Source organism: Eptesicus fuscus, chromosome 5 (genome assembly GCF_027574615.1).
Source record: "Eptesicus fuscus isolate TK198812 chromosome 5, DD_ASM_mEF_20220401, whole genome shotgun sequence".
Classification (NCBI taxonomy): domain Eukaryota; kingdom Metazoa; phylum Chordata; class Mammalia; order Chiroptera; family Vespertilionidae; genus Eptesicus; species Eptesicus fuscus.
The window spans coordinates 23,310,321-23,327,477 of record NC_072477.1 but is presented as its reverse complement, the minus strand read 5'-3'; the positions used below and the strand labels follow the sequence as shown (position 1 = coordinate 23,327,477).

General features: G+C 38.3%; 1 protein-coding gene across 6 annotated transcripts in view; it reads right to left on the bottom strand.

Moving 5' to 3' along the window:
- Positions 1–17,157, bottom strand: part of NUMB (NUMB endocytic adaptor protein) — a 157,483-nt gene that overhangs the window by 25,742 nt on the left and 114,584 nt on the right. For 4 of the 6 annotated variants that reach the window (XM_028141428.2, XM_054715936.1, XM_028141429.2 and 1 more), the window contains 2 exons: positions 12,533–12,607; positions 6,536–6,568 (listed from right to left, as the gene is read on the bottom strand). In XM_028141428.2, coding sequence (XP_027997229.1) covers positions 6,536–6,568; positions 12,533–12,607 — 108 coding nt within the window. The remainder of the gene's footprint in view (positions 1–6,535; positions 6,569–12,532; positions 12,608–17,157) is intronic. The other 2 variants (XM_054715937.1, XM_054715938.1) reach the window with 1 other exon arrangement.

Genomic DNA, 17,157 nt, shown 5'->3' with positions numbered 1-17,157 from the left:
CTCCAATCGCCGGCCAGGTGAAGGGACCTCCTACCCCTGCACAAATTCCATGCTCTGGGCCTCTAGTATATATATAAAATCCTAATATGCAAATAGACCAAACGGCCGAACAACTGGTCACTATGACATGTGCTGACTACCAGGGGTGTGGAACATGGTGGGCGTTGGCCACAGCGGGATGTTGGAGCAGGTGAGCAGGGGCGCCAGACCAAGGCGGGGCACCGGTCGCTGTCATTGGGATGAGCCTCTGGTGGTTACTGAAAATTCTTTGTTCCCGTGTGCCACAGTCCTGCCTGGTGCTCACACCTACTGCTGGCGCCGGCCCCACTTGCACCCACTTCTGGCGCCGGAGCCACTGTTCGCACCCACTGCTGGTGCCTACCGGCCCCGATCGCCCCTGAAGGCTTCTCCACCTTCCCATGTTCCTGAGGGGCGATCGGGGCAGCAGCTATCGCTCGCACCTGCTGATGGTGCCGGCCCTGCTTGCACCTGCTGCTGGCACCGGCCCCAATTGCTCTGCGCCATCAGCACATGGGAGCAGCGGCGGTGGGAGAGGGGCTGCCAGCAGACAGGTGACCTGGGGCCGTGGCAGGAGGGACTGGGTGGAGGTGTGGAGGATGGGCCGAGAGCTGCGCCTATGCCCACCGCAGCCTCGCAGCCCACAGTTCCTTTCAAGATGCACAAATTCATGCACTGGGCCCCTAGTCCTATATAATAAAAGGCTAATATGCAAATTGACCGAACGGTGGAACAACTGGTTACTATGATGCGCACTGACCACCAGGGGGCAGAGGCTCAATGCAGGAGCTCCCACAGGGGGAGCGCCGCTCAGCCAGAAGCTGGGCTCATGGCTGGCGAGCGCAGTGGCAGTGGCGGGAGCCTCTCCTGCCTCGGCAGCAGTACTAAGGACCCCTCGGGGGACATCCCCCAAGGGCTCCTGGACTGCGAGAGGGCGCAGGCCCGGCTGAAGGACCCCCGAGTGCACTAATCTCGTGCACTGGGCCTCTAGTAAAAAACAGACAAGAGTATGATCCCTGAACTCCAAGGAACTGGAGTGTTTCAAGGCAGGGTGAGGAATGGGCTATGTCAAATGCTGCTGATAGGTTGGATGACAAGACCATTGGAAGAGGGAAGAATTGACCAGTGGTGAGGGCAAAAGCCTGATTAAATGAGTTTAACAAAGGAAGGGAGAGCAGGAACTGAAAACACTAAGAAGATACCTTTTTTAAAGGATGGTTTGTGTTTTATGCTAATGGATGATCCACTAGACAAAGAAAACTGATTGTGGAGGAAACAGAGGGTAGCATTGCTAGAATAAGGAGGAGCTGGAATGATTAGAACCTACTGGAGGAGCTGGCCTCAGCCAGCAGCCGGTGCATCCCTGGTGTAGGAGGGAAAAGAGAGCATTCAGGCATGGATGCAGGTAGGTGAGTAGATTTGCAAGTGCCACATGAGAGTTTTCTTCTGATTGAATCTATTTTTTCAGTGAAGTAGGAGGCAAGGTGATCAGCTGAAAGAGAGAACAAAGTAAGAAATTCTGGAGGTTTAAGAAAAGAGAAGGAGGTGCCAAATAGTCATCTAAAAATAGAGTAAATGGACTAAAAAATGTAGACTGTCTTACTTATCTTTGTATCTGGATAGCCTAGCACAATCCCTAGCATGTCTTGGATACCAACTATGACTTGAAGCTTGAGAACCACTGGGTTTCCATGAATACAAATTTTAAAAAACTCGAAAGGTTATTGATTTTTTTAAATCTAGAAAAGGTCTGTGACCAGGGCATGTGACATAATAGTTGATTATGTCACAGGAAATAATGAAACCAAGGATGAATGGGAATCTTCTGATCACTCTTGGGACTTTTTGTTTTTCTTCAGGAATGTGTTATAATGTATTTCAAAAAGAAAAATAAACCAAATCCCAAAAGATGCATCAATAAAATGCAAGGAAAATAAAATTTAAAGAAGAAAGGGCATGGGAATTTAAAAAACAGGAAGGAATGAAAGGAAAGAGGCAGCAGCTATTCTAATACTTTTAAAGAAAAGGATCCAGAATGAAAATAAGCACTAAGCACAATTTGTCACACAGGAGAAATTTGGGAAATCTAAAATAGAGTGAAGATGAGAGTATCCTGATTTAAGTGGGTCATAAGTACCATGAAATGTCTTATTCTTGAGAATTAGGTGAAATCAATATAACCACACATTATGTTTAAACCATGAACTCTCTAAAACATAACCATTTCTATGATGGCATTTAATAATCATGAAAGCATAAAAACTTGAAAACCATATTTGGCAGTATATTAACAGGATTTGCTACAAAAGATAATAATATTTTGGGTGATTTTTATACAGTTTGACATGGTTACCCACTTCTTCCTTAATCAAAGTGACATAATAGCCTTGGGAGTTCACAAACTCTTCAGGGTTAGAAGCAGGTAATAAAATGAGAGAAGCAGGTAATAAAATGAGAGAAGGACAATAAGAAGTTGCAGGTATTGTGGCAAATAGACAATCAAACAGCATAGTTGCTAGCTACTCAGCTCAAGCCACTGTTGTCACATAGAAAGCATGCCATTTTGCCAGACCTTCTAATTCTTTTTAAAAAAATATTTTTTAATTGATTTCAGAGAGAGGAAGGGAGAGGGAGAGAGAGATAGAAACATCAATGATGACAGAGAATCATTGATTGGCTGCCTCCTGCATGCCCCCTACTAGGGATCGAGCCCGCAACCTGGGCAAGTGCCCTTGACCAGAATTGAACCCAGGACCCTTCAGTCCACAGACTGACACTCTATCCATTGAGCCAACCCAGCCAGGGCCAGACCTAATTCTTAAAACAGATAACCTACTTTGTACTTGCAAGCTTTCAATGTTTGAAATACTGGCAACCAATTCAAATTTATAAACCATGCACAGGCCATACAACGCATATTTATGGAAAGCATTCAGACCCTTGATCTGTCTCGTGTTCTCTGCATTAAGCACTTCTTCATTAATTATAATTAAGGTATACTTGAGGAAAGCAAAGGCCAATACCTTTGAATGCGAGAACATCAATATGGGGTAGGTCAGTGGTCGGCAAACTGTGGCTCGCGAGCCACATGCGGCTCTTTGGCCCCTTGAGTGTGGCTCTTCCACAAAATACCATGTGTGGGCACGCATGTACAGTGCGATTGAAACTTCGTAGCCCATGCGCAGAAGTCGGTTTTCGGCTCTCAAAAGAAATTTCAATCGTTGTACTGTTGATATTTGGCTCTGTTGACTAATGAGTTTGCCGACCACTGGGGTAGGTGAAAGAACTCTGCACCAGGTTTCAGAAAACCTTGGTTTCAACGCAGGCACTGCTATTTACTACTAACTGGGTGACCTCTTTTGAATTAATTCATTCATTTGTAAAATGCAATTTCGTGAACTATACTGTCTAATTCACTGAGCTGTTGTGAGTAGCACATTGGAAAGTAGGTCAAAGCATATCATAAACTATAAAGCTCTATATGAATACAAGTAAATGTCTGTAAGATAATAGAAAACATATATTGGTCTCACAGCCACTAGGTTCCTGGCATAGAGCTCCTGAAACCCTTGTAAATTCTCAAGTGATTAAAGCATTATGAACATCTCTTGTTCTAATATTTGGTCTTTGACCTGTTCCTGACATAAGGATCCTAAAACCATTATAAATTCTTAAGTAGTAAGGGCACTAGGAAAATCTTTTGTTCTAATGAGACGACTCTGGGTGGCCTCCTGGATGAGGGCTGGTCACTAGTAAGAACAAGCCATGATTAGAAGCTTGGAATTTTCAGCCCCACTCCCTATTCTTCAGGAAGGGAAGAGGAGCTGAAAAAGGAATAACTGATCATGCATACGTGAGAAAGTTTCCATAAATCCCAACATTACGAGGTTCAGAGAGCTTCCAGGTTGGCAAACACATACACACTAGGAGGGTGACACACCCCAACTCCACAGGGACAGAAGCTCTTTAGCTTGGGACCCTCCCAGACCTCACCCTATGTATCTCTTCATCTGGCTGTTCATCTTTATCCTTTTTCAAATCCTTTGATAAACTGGTAAACGTGTTTTCCTGAGTTCTGTGAGCTGCTCTGGCAAATTAATCAAACCTGAGGAAGAGATCATGGGAACCTCCAATTTGTAGCCAAACTGGACAGAAGTTGTGAGTAACCTGGGGACCTACTACTTACAATTGGCATCTGAAATAGAGTGGGAGCACTGATGTGGGACTAAGCCCTTAACATGTGTGATCTGACATTATCTCTAGGCCAGTGGTCGGCAAACTCATTAGTCAACAGAGCCAAACATCAACAGTACAACGATTGAAATTTCTTTTGAGAGCCAAATTTTTAAACTTAAACTTCTTCTAACGCCACTTCTTCAAAATAGACTCGCCCAAGCCGTGGTATTTTGTGGAAGAGCCACACTCAGGGGGCCAAAGAGCCGCATGTGGCTCGCGAGCCGCAGTTTGCCGACCACGGCTCTAGGCAATGTCAGAATTAAATTGTAGGACACCCTGCTAAGAGAATTGCTTAGTGGAGGAAAAATTTCCACATATTTGGTGACCAGAATTGAAGTGTTTTGTGTGAATAGTAAGCAGGACATAGAAGAAAAACTCATAGGAGGCAGATTGAACTAAGTTTTTCTAATACAATGGTTTTAAAAAGAGACATAGATGGGAGGTCTAAGCATTTTATATCACCATGTTCAGTCAGTTCCTCATAAAAATAGGAATATAGATTACTTAGCTCATGAGGCTCCTTAAATATAAGAAAATTATGAAATCCGAGTACTGGCCTTGTATGGCCAAAAACACAAATGAAGCTGCCTGTAATACTTTCTAAAAAGTTGAGTATATTCCTGACTTCTCTAAAACAATGAGCAATTTAAAGTAGCTACTTTGGAAAAAATTATTTCAGGTTCTCAGTTTTCCCCCTTCCCTTTTACGATGTGTGTAAGTTTACAATGGGTTAATAATAGAGCCCAGTAACCGGCCGGGGTGTTGTTCCCTAAAGTTTCTGGAGGCACTGCGCCCATCAGCAGGTCATGTAGGAACAGGGAAGTGACTGGGTAGTCAGGTCCAGGTAGCAACTAGGTGAAAAGAGGAAGCAGTTCTCCTGGCCATGACTTACAAATTCAGAATCAGGGCTGATAATTCTTACATCTACCTACTGTTATGCAAATGTTTGATGGAAACATTTCTTGATAACTGTTGTTCTTGTTATCCTGGGACCATTAAATCATACATGATGTGAAGGCTAAGAAAGAGTGAAAATTCATGAGGAACTGTACTGGATAAAAACTCCCTATTATATGTCCTATGAATTCTTCATTTTCAGCTTTTATCAAACCACAATTGACCTAGCAAACTTAATAATCCAAGTCTCTTTCACCAGCCTATTTCTTGTAAAACAGTGTGAAAGTGAGTTGAATGATGGCAACCTGAAAGATTTAAAAGGCTCCAGAGTAGTTTTGCATTTAAAAGTGCACTTCTGGTAAGATTATAAGAGATGCTTCCCACTGCCTCTGTTTTCCAAACTCTTTGAATGACTTTGTAATTTTAAAAACTGTGTATTAGAATAAAATCAGCCTGTCATAAAAATAATTCTCCCTGCAATAACATAAGAAAAAATTCTGATAGTCACATTTGTTCATGGATGCCATTATGGGATTACTTAGCATCTTTTAAGGAAATCCTATGGGAGTCAAACTCACTAGTATGATTTAAATATCTCCAAATAAATAAAATGTTAGTTTGAACCACTAAAAAGACTCTTTAATGCTTTAACTAATAAAAAAGTAAACTAACTAGAGATAAAGCCAAAGTTAATTACTTACTACCTTTGAAGGAGAAAGAGAATAAAAGTAAGTTTCCCAGAAGCTCTTTATTTATTAGCATCTTTTAAGGCTAAATCTTTTAAAGTTCACTTGTAAAATAATAGGAACACAGAGTGACTGTATAGCATAGTGATTAAGAGTGTGGGCTCCAGAGTCAGATTATCTGGGTTCAAATCTTAGTTTTTACCACTTATTACATCTGTGAATTTAGGTGGATTACTTAGGCTCTGTTGAACTTCACCTGAAATTTAACTTAGATTGAAAAAAATCGCATTGAGTGTAAAATTTGCGATACATTTAATTTTCACTTGAATTTAATATTTCTTCCCACTTCTCTGTCAATATAGAACACTAAATAAAACCCACTTCTGAAAAATTCAACTAATATGAATAGTTTTGCAATATCAAATTAAATTTAACACCTAGTCTTAATAAAGAGACAATCCTTTTTTAACCTACTTTGTTTATTGGACTTACCTAGGAATCATCAGATTTAGTATCAACAGACACAGGTAATATCATAGATAGCAACTTTCCAATTCATTAATTTCCATATATAATCAAATCTATTGCTGTATTATAAAAATACCAAAGCTGTATTTCTTTTTTAAAAAAAATATGTCAGTGCTATACTAGGGGTGTAACTCCTTATAAAGCAAGCACAAATGTGGCATCAAACTTACTTTTCCAAAGAAGCCTTTGAAGAACTTCCTTTCCTGGAGGAACAGGGGAACAAGTCGAGCGCTATTATTGTATGGGCTTAATGTCCCAGGGTTTCACACCAATAAGCACATATGGAAGTTGGGTAAAGGGCAAAGTAGGAGAAGGGGAGGGAGTGAGTTTTAAAGAGTTATCCATACCAGAAGTGACATGAAAATGCAGGGAAACATACTACAGGGCCTAAGAATCCATGGAAAGAATGAGAAGAAATCAGAACCTGTATCCATGCAGAGCAATTAATTATAGTCTCTATTTACTTTTAGAACAGAGATTATCCAAATTTGGTAGCAGAGAAAAATATTAGGACATACTGGTTTTGTGAGATTTGCATTTTAAATTTCATAACAGTGAATAGTAAATAGAAGATTAGTTCCATACACATTTTTCAATTGAAAAGTGGAAGTCATCAATTAAAAAACCCGTTCACATTCAAATGACCACACAATCATATAGCAACACATACAATTAAATTATGAGTGTGCAGCAAGGGTCACTGTCAGACTTTTTCTTACTGAGTTCAAGATGTCACTTGGAGAATCCTTACTTATGCAATAGTATTAATCTGTATGTGTGCTGATCAATTCCACAGCAATCATGGGGAAATAATAAATATGTTCTATTGCAAACACAGAATAAATCTTCTATAAAGAACACAGGCTAATGATTTCACTGGAGCAGAGAAAACAAGCATATGCGAACAAAACCACATCTGTGGACCACAACTGAAATTTAAGGATTAGGGTTTTGTTTTCTTTTTAAATGTTACTGTTTTAGAAAAAAAACTTGCATTGACAGTTATAAGTATATAATCCTGAAACTATGTACATGAGACAAACATAGCTGTTTATGGTCTCAGCACCAATTTTTAAGCATATACAAACTTTAAAACTGACCACCATTTAAAATCTGAATTTATGCAAAGAAGATGGATTCGAATTCACCAAGTTAGCTTAATTTTCTTTACATTTTCTAGATTTTGTTGAATTATACTTTAAGCCTTTACTTTTTATAATCAGTTTTTAATGATGGGCAAATATCTAGAAAAAGACAACTTTCTAAAATTTGACTCTCAGACAATTTATAAAGTCATTCAAACACAGGTTGCTTGCTCCCTAAGTTTTGAAAATGATAAGCAGTATCAAGTATTTCTATAAAATGTTTTGAACTTAAGCTGGAAAAATAATGAAGTAATTGGGGTAGTTATCACTACAAGACTGACATTTTATCTCTGCTGCCAAGTTTGATGACCTTAGTTTTGTTAGACTGTGAGCAACCATCAACTTTTAAGGATGCAGCCAAAGTTAACAGATTCACCATTCTTAAGGAAAGTGGGGTAAGGGAAAGAGATCCATTAATATTTAATTTAGCTTCCAGAAAAGCACTTGTTAAACATGGAGTTTGACTTCTTTTTATAAAAGATCTCAGGTGTTAATGAAAAAAGTTGACGTGCAAAATGCATAAAAAGATAGTTATTAGAGAATATATATTTTTAAACAATTAAGTTATGATTCTTTTACCTGCTAAAACAAAAAAATATATTAGGAAAAAATATATCAAATAGTGAATAAAAAAATCAACATATTAGAAACTGATAGTATAATGAAACTAGTCTAAAACCAAGACAGAGGGAAACACATTTACAGAGACAATGGGAAGAAAAGACCTTTTAAAAGGAAGTGCACTTTGGATCAGTGTCAAGCAAGATAATCAAAGGCCTGATAGATTTTTTTACAGAATAGATTGATAAATTACATTACTCCTCATCTAGCACTATGACATAAAGACACTGAAAATGAACAATAGATTATCCACAGACAGATCCCATACAATCTAAGTCCCTAGGTTAATTTGTGAAATTATGTCACAAAGTAAATGAGTTAAAAATAGCTATTAACTAACTTTATGTACACAAAGTAAAAAACAAAACATGTTTAGGCTCTGAGAAGCATATGTTTAAAATACTATTTTATTTTAGTATCTCTTCATTTGAGAATGTTAAGTTTGCAGATAACTTCTAATTGAAGTTACAATAATCCTAAATGTTAAAGAGCTACTTCAAGAAAATAGAAAACTATACTTGCAAACTATCCTGCTTCCTCAATTTCCCATAAATTTAAAAAACACTGGAATGTTAGATTTTTATTTTAAAGATCATTTAGGTGATAAGTTTAAGATGACTGTTTTGCTACTTAACTGGTACATCTAAGCTATATAACTCTTCAAATTTTAAAGTACTGACATTCAAACTAGTTCCACAGATATGCTATTTTTCTTTAATCTTCAGGTTGTACACTTTTATATTTGCTTGCATTTATTTGAAACTCTAAGAGGAAGCTTTATGATCTATAAAAGTAAACAGAAACACCTCAAGAGACATAGCTTTTAACATAATGTAAGCATTTGGTATATTTGATTATAGATGTTTGTTAGGATCAATGTTAGGGAGAGAGGCAACTAGAATTTCTGCATAGCAAAAATATGAAAAGAAGACAAAGTCATAAATTTTTGTGATTAATATGATCTAAGAAGAACAACAAACTGAAGACTTTCAACTTTCTGCAACCTTCTCAGTACAGTGTTAGAAAGAGTATTTATACAAGGGGGAAGTCTGAGTACAATAAATAGGAAATTGATATCAGTTACCTAAAATTGACATCAGTTACCTAAAATAAGTTTTTTTAAAAACTTATTTTTTAAAATTACATGTTTCCCTATGTAAAATTATAAACAGCATTTGCTACAAGTCTCCTGGATAGGGTTGGTCTGAAAATTTTCAAAGAATTTCTTGAATGAAAAGTTCAGAAATGGCCCAGCCAGTGTGGCTCAGTGGTTGAGCACTGACCTACGAACCAGGAGGTCATGGTTCGATTCCAGGTTAGGGTATATGCCGGGTCGTAGGGGGTGTGTAGGAAGCAGCCAATCAATGATTCTCTCTTATCACTGATATTTCTATCTCTCTCCCCCTCTCCCTTCCTCTCTCTAAAAATCAATTAAAAAATCTTAAAAATAAATACCACAGGGAAATAAGGATCTTTTAGAGTCATGTGAAAAGATTTAAAAACATGAAATGTAATTATGGTTATGGTGATTATTATGAGATTCAATTTGACCACATACTGAGGACTGAATTGTTTTCTGTATATTCATTCCAGAAATATTTTTTGAGTCGCTACTGTGTGCCAGACACCGTTTTAAGTATAGGTATAATTTTTTTGTGACAAATTTGGTTCCTATTTCTGGTGAAAATAAAAACTCACTAAATTTTATAATCTAAATAGTCCTGCACTCAAATAATCATGCTTATAGTTTATCATCTTCTTGGTTAAGAAAATAAAAGGGTAAAATAAAACAAAAACATTCACTCAACCCAAAAATTAGTTTTAAAACTCAATGGTAAATAGTGGCTATCTCTGGGATTGCAAGAGATTTTATGTACTGTTTTCATTGATTTGTATTTTAAATAATGAAATTTACTACCTATATAATAAACAGATGTTTCTATTTTAAAATAGGGTTTTTTTTCTCTTTTTTTCCATCACCAGCTATCCCTTCATACCCTCCTCCATCTCCACTCAACTCACTCCCCCTATCCCCTGCAATCACCACCTGTTGTCTGCATCCATGAGTTCTCTCTCTTTTTTTTCTTTTTCATTTTTATTAATCCCTCCACCCTCCCAGCCCACCTCTACCCCCCAGGCAGCCTGCTCTCCATCTATGAATCTGCCTTTATTTTGCTTGTTAGTTCAGTTTGCTCCTTAGATTCCACTTATGAGTGAAATCATATGGTACTTGGTACTTGTCTTTCTCTGATTGGCTTTAAAAAAAAAAAACCTAGACAGTTAAGAGGGTTAACTACTCACTAAACAACTAAATACCATTTCTTAATACCTTCTGGTCAAATTTAAACCATCCTTAGATTTTCCACATTTAGAGAGTGAACCTGAAGCTATACTCTGAGTTAAAAAGACTTTCTAAAGGTTCATTCCACAGTGACCTTCTAACTGTAAGCTATAGAAGTTATAAGACAGAGGGGGTTGGAGGGAGCCAATGGGGGGGAGGGAAGGGAGACATATGTAATACTTTCAACAATAAAGAATTATTTTAAAAACAAAGTTATAAGACTTTAATAACTACTTATAGTTTGTTTCAGGTCCATCTAGTCTATTCACTGATTTGTCTATTGCTTTCAGTCAGTAGTTTATGATGTTTAAAATGTTCTTTAGCTGTAGCTGGTTTGGCTCAGTGGATAGAGCATCAGCCTTTGGACTGAAGGGCCCTGGGTTCGATTCTGATCAAGGGCACGTAACTCGGTTGCAGGCTCCTCCCTGGCCAGGGCCCTGCTCAGGGCATGTGCAGAAGGCAACCAATCAATGTGTTTCTCTCACAACAATATTTCTCTGTCTTTCCGTCTCTCTTCCATTCTCTCTAAAATCAATGGCAAAATAACCTCGGGTGAGGATTTAAAAAAAAAAAAATTAAAAATAATTCCTTAAATGACTGTAAGACAAGTCATTACATTACTTGTTAAACTGTTCTTAGCTAAACTTATCTTATTTTTCTAGTGAACTTAAAATTATTTTGTTAAAGAGACTGAATTTATATTTCTTGAAAAATTACATTTTCTGAAGCTGTATTTAACTGGGAAATATATATTCAGGTGGACACAGCAAGTCTATAAATTATAGTTTCATGTACCATAACACATGGATATAAGTCTCTTTAATATTATGGTAATAGGAGAGCACAGAATGACTAGGAAGGGCTTCAATCATTTAAGAATTTAAATGACCAAAATCTAAGTCTAAGGTAAAGGGTATGTAAACATACCCTTTGCCTCCTGCATGCGCCTGTGGTAATCTGAGGTAAAGGTATGTGTATAGTATATATTGTAGCTACATTGATGTTTTTATTTTAGTTCTTTGCGTAGTATAATCAGTTATTTTTCTCTTCCTTTCCCTTCTACAACAGATTCAGGCATTTCTTCCAAGATATAATTCATTTCTCTGAGTGGTTACTCCCTTGATTTTATATCTTTTATATTGATGAATTATAGAAAAGAGGTCCTACAGAATGTATCAAGAAGCAGAAAAGTTTTGATTATTAAGTAAACTGAGAAAAAGCACTCATTAGTAGCCAAACTCAAGGCAGCCCACTATACCAGCAAATCCAAAGCAACAAGTATTTAATGCTGTATGGGGCAAAGGCATGCAGAGTAATGCTTAAAGCTTTCAGAGCAAGGGGTGGGGGGGGAGAAGGCCAAACACTGGAGAGAAGGAGGTTGTGAAGAGGGCTGTCAGAGTTTATGAAACATTCTTCAAATCTATCCAAAATATGAAATAAACACTTCTATCTGAACCTTTATGAACTCTGAACCCATTTTCTCCTTGTATTAAATATACAGGCATGTGCCTAGGATGTGTACTATGGCATAACAGGAGAGGAAACATTATTTATCAAATATGCTGAAGTTTGTACAAGAGGCAGGGTGATATATTATGTTTGAGGGGTGTACAAAAGGAAATTGGGAGTAGCAGTCCAATTAATAAGTCCTCCCAACACAGATATCCCCATCTTCTATTTTTTCCTAAAAAGCCGTTTCTTATAGTAAATTTAAAATCAATAATTTATAACCCAGTTATCTCAGTTAGGTTAAGACACTAACTGTAAAAATTTTACCCTGGCTTTAGAATATTATTTATCTGTTAGATTTCATACTACTTGTTTAATATGGTTCTGAACCAAAAGAACCTTTTGAATAATGTCTGGCCTAAATTGAAGAAGTTGATCTTTATAATTTATACCTTTGGACGGACAACATGAGATACTCTTTATTAGGGAACTCACATCTTTTTGCCTTAAGATTAAAAACTGGATCGTGGGTCACTAAAATTTATGAGCAAAATCTTTTAAGAGAATATTTACAGCATATGGACCAATACTGGCAACCATCAAATACATACAGCTTTCAATCTTTTTACAGCATCTTCACAGATGTGCATTCCTCTTGATTCATCCACTTCTACATGGCCAAGGTACTGTAAATAGAAGAAAAAAGTTAGGGCTTTTGCTATGTTTATTAAGTAGTTCCCTACCCCCTCAATTCCAAATGTATCAAAAGAAACTGGAAACTGTCATTCTGGGAAGCATTTTTCTCTGCAGCATTTGCGATCTTACTTCTGGCATTGCAGTCAGTTTGCTTCAAATAAACTTATAAAAAATTCTCTACATGTTTGGATATTCTCTACATTGACACAGTAAATATGCATTATATATAGTTCTAAGATGAAAGAGTATACTCTCTTTAAGGCAAATCTGAATCATACAAAATCCAAGAAGATATACAATCAAGTCCTGCATAGCGACCTTTCAGTCAAAGACAAACCACATATACAACAGTGCTCCAATAAGATTAAAATGGAGTTGAAGAATTCCTATTGCCAAGTGACATCTAGCTGTCTTAACATCCTAATGCAACACATTACACAAATACCACTGTGTTATAACTGCCTACAGTATTCAGGGCACGAATAGACTGTATGGGTTTGCAGCCTAGCAGCTGTAGGGGAACACATTTTTGTCACCCCAGAATATCTTTCTGGCATAAGGATTATTTTAGGCTGGCAATTTTAAGAAACAGCATACAATGGAGAAGCTCTGAAATCCAAGTAGAAGTTATTCTTTGTAGGAGACCTTTACCTTTGTAAGGGAACTCTCCATTTCGAAGGGTGTCTCCCTGCTATCCCAGGAAGAGAAGAATAAACTTATCTCTAGAAACTCTTATTAATTCTGAAGACAAAGATTTAAATCTGCTAACAACCATTTTGGCTCAGTAAGAGATAGCATGAGCTTTAAGACAGATTCCACATTTAGTCATCTTTGTTTATCTCTTTTTTACTACTAAATTAGAAAAAAATTAATTTAATATTACAGGCTGTTAAAAATGTGAAGTGTTTGTGAGGCACGATAGTAAAAAGCTAGGACAATTCCTTGGCAACTGGAATAGAGAAAGCAAGACGATGGCTGAACAAACTGGCTGAGTCATTTACAGCAGATACGGAAGGTCACCAGGGTGGACGGCCCCAGGTGCCTAGCCACAGGCAAAACTGGTGCTGGATCTTTCCCCCAGGGTGGCCTTTTTTTCCATAGCTGGTCACTCGGTTCAAAGCCTCCTGACCTTTCCTCCCTAGAGATAATATCTAGACCTCAGTTGTATTTCAGCTCCAGGCCAAGAAAAGCAGCAAAACCAGGCAGGTGACACCAGGACCAGAAATGACTCCCTGCCCTGGCACTGACCAATCAGTGGAGACCACAACCCTAAAAGGGCACACCTGGAAAGTGATGAATATTCTATTGAGATCTCCCCTAAGACCACCCTAAACTCCCAGCCTTTAAAACCCTCAAGACAAAGGTCCCAGCACTCTCTCCTTAGACCACGCCTTTCCCTTTCTCCTCTTCTTCCCCCATAGGCATTCACCTCCTGGAGCTGTCCGGGGCTAATCCTCTGACCCTGTTTCCAAGGTCCCTTTTTGCTGACTCTTCAGTGAGCTGACAGCAGCCCCACCTGGGCTAACTTCTTTCCTATTAGAGCCAAAGCAGCCCCGCCTAGTCTTCTATCCTAAGCCCTTCCTTGTTTCACTGTCCTCAGCTTTAATAAATGTACTTTCAAAATCACCTGGATTTGTGTTGTGAAGTCTTTCCTGTACAAAGTTGAGAACCCACACACTACCAGTCTGCCCGAGGCAACCCGCTCTGGGCTCAGGCCCTGTCCAGTAAGATTTGATGGTTCTGTCAACTAGTTCTAGATGGTTAGATTGAACTCACACCCAGAAATAATACTTTGTCACTGAAGACTACTGTTTCATCAGTCAGATGCTACAGTGACAGGCATATTACACTCAAATTCTGGAAAGCTGTATTTTTTTGTTTATAAGTTAGTGATGAATGAACTTTTAAATTAACTCTGGTTGAATTCAGCTTTAGAAAGTATTTCTTCATGTTCAGTTGACATGTTGCTTTTTTCAAAGCCCAATAATATATTCTTAATTTCTTGGTCCAAGGAAAAAAGAAAATCAAGTACTGGAAAGAATATAATCTCAGCAACTGAGCAGTCTGCATCACTGTTCTGACATTTTAAGAAATTTTGACATCTCATTCTTGGCACATATACTGTCTATTTTTTTTTTTTAATTTTTAATTAATCCTCACCTGAGGATATTTTTCCCATTGATTTTTAGAGAGTGGAAGGCAGAGGAGAAGAAAGAGAAACATCGCTATGATAAGAGACACATCAATTGGTTGCTTCCCACATGTGTCCCGCCAGGGATCAAACCTACAATTTAGGTATGTGTCCTTGACCAGGAATTGAACCCATCGCAGCTGTGTAGGCCGATGCTCCAACCAACTGAACAACACTGGCCAAGGCTAATTTGTTATTATTATTTTTAATTGATATCAGAGAGGAAGGGAGAGGGAGAGGTAGAAACATAAATGAGCCCTAACCGGTTTGGCTCAGTGGATAGAGCGTCAGCCTGCAGACTGAAGGGTCTCCGGTTCAATTCTGGTCAGGGGCACATGCCCAGGTTGCGGCTCGATCCCCAGTGGGGGGCTTGCAGGAGACAGTCAATCAATGATTCTCTCCCATCATTGGTGTTTCTCTCTCTCTCTCCCCCCTCTTCCTCTCTGAAACCAATAAAAAATATATATATTAAAAACAAAAACAAACATTGATGAGAGAGAATCATTGATCGGCTGCCTTCTGCACAACCCCTACTCGGGATTGAGCCCACAACCCGGGCATGTGCCCATCAGCTTCCAAATCCCTTCTTAATTTCTGGTAACTGGAGAGATCTGTATTATTGAATGCCTGCTGTGCTTTAAGAGAAAAACTTAGTTTGAAAATGTATTCAGTATTTCTAGATATTTATATTGGTAGTATTTCTATGTTAGCTTACTCTACATTCTGCCAGAATCAGAAGACCCATAATATTTTCTAACTAAACTAAGTGGTTTTTCTATCTATTGATTTTAGTGTATCTTATAAGTAGCCCAAAACCCTGCAATTTCCTATCCTTTGAAACATTTTTTGGTTGATTCTCTTGGGTTTTTCATATAGACATCATCTGCAGAAACAAACGCAACAAAAAATGTATTGATTTCCCACATTTACAGTTTTTATTTATTTTCTTATGCAAAGATGATTGCCAATTCTAAATGTGTTGAATAAAGCAACCTCTTCTTCCTCCTAAATTCAATGTAAATGTTTCATCATTCTGCATGATTCTGGGAGAGTTTTTCAATCACTTAAAGAATCCTATCCTATATAATAAAAGGGTAATATGCAAATTGACCCTAACGACGGTCGCTATGACATGCACTGACCACCAGGGGGGAGATGCTCAATGTAGGAGCTGACCCCTGGTGGTCAGTGCACTTCCACAGGGGGAGCACTGCTCAGCCAGAAGCCAGCTCATGGCTGGCCAGCACAGCAGAGGCGGGATCTGTGGCAGCACTAAGGATGTCCCTGTGGGGAGCAGGCCTAAGCCATTAGTTGGACATTCCCCAAGGGCTCCTGGGCTGCCAGAGGAATGTCTCACTGCCAGCTTAGGCCCGATCCCCCGAGGAGTGGGCCTAAGCCGGCAAGTGGACATCTCCCAAGGTCCTGGACTGCGAGAAGGCACAGGCTGGGCTGAGGGAAACCACCTCCCCCGCCCCCCAGTGCACAAATTTTCATGCATCGGGCCTCTAGTATAGCTCTAGTATATTATGCTATTCCTATTTTGCTAGGATGATTTATTGGGACTGGATAATAAATATCTTAACTTTTTTATTGATATGTAATTCACATTACATAAAATTAAGCATTTTAAAGTGAATAATTCAGTGTCACTTGTATATTCAGTGTTGTGCAATCACCACCTTTATCTAATTCCAAAATGTTTTTTTCACACCCAAAGGAAAACCTGACCCATTAAGCATTTGCTTACCACTGACCCTAGCAACCAATAACCTGCATTCTGTCTTTATCAATTTACCTATTCTGAATATTTCATGTAAATGGAATCATACAAAATGTGACTTTTTGTCTTCTGGCATATTTCACTTAGTATACTGTTTTTGAGGTTCACCACTTTCTAGTATGTATAAGTACTTGACTGCTTTTTATAGCTGAGTAATATTCCTTTGTAGTTTGATTATCCATTCTTCCATTGAGGGACATTTGGGCTGTTTCCATTTTTTGGCTATTGTGAATAGTGGTACTATAAACATAGTGTACCTGTATTTATTTGAGTACCTGTTTTTGATTCTTTGGGGTATATACCTTTCAGTGGAATTATTTAGTCATATAGTAATTCTATGTTTAGCTTTCTAAGAAACCACCGAACTGCTTTCCACAGAAGCGGAATGATTTTACATTCCTACTAGCAACATATAAGGGTTCTAGTTTCTTCACATCCTTGTCAATACATTATTTTCTGTTTTTATTTTTTAAGGATAGCCATCCAACTGGGTGTGATGTGTTACTTCACTGTGGTATTGATATGCCATTTCCCTGATAACTAATGATGTTATGTTGTTGGCCATTTGT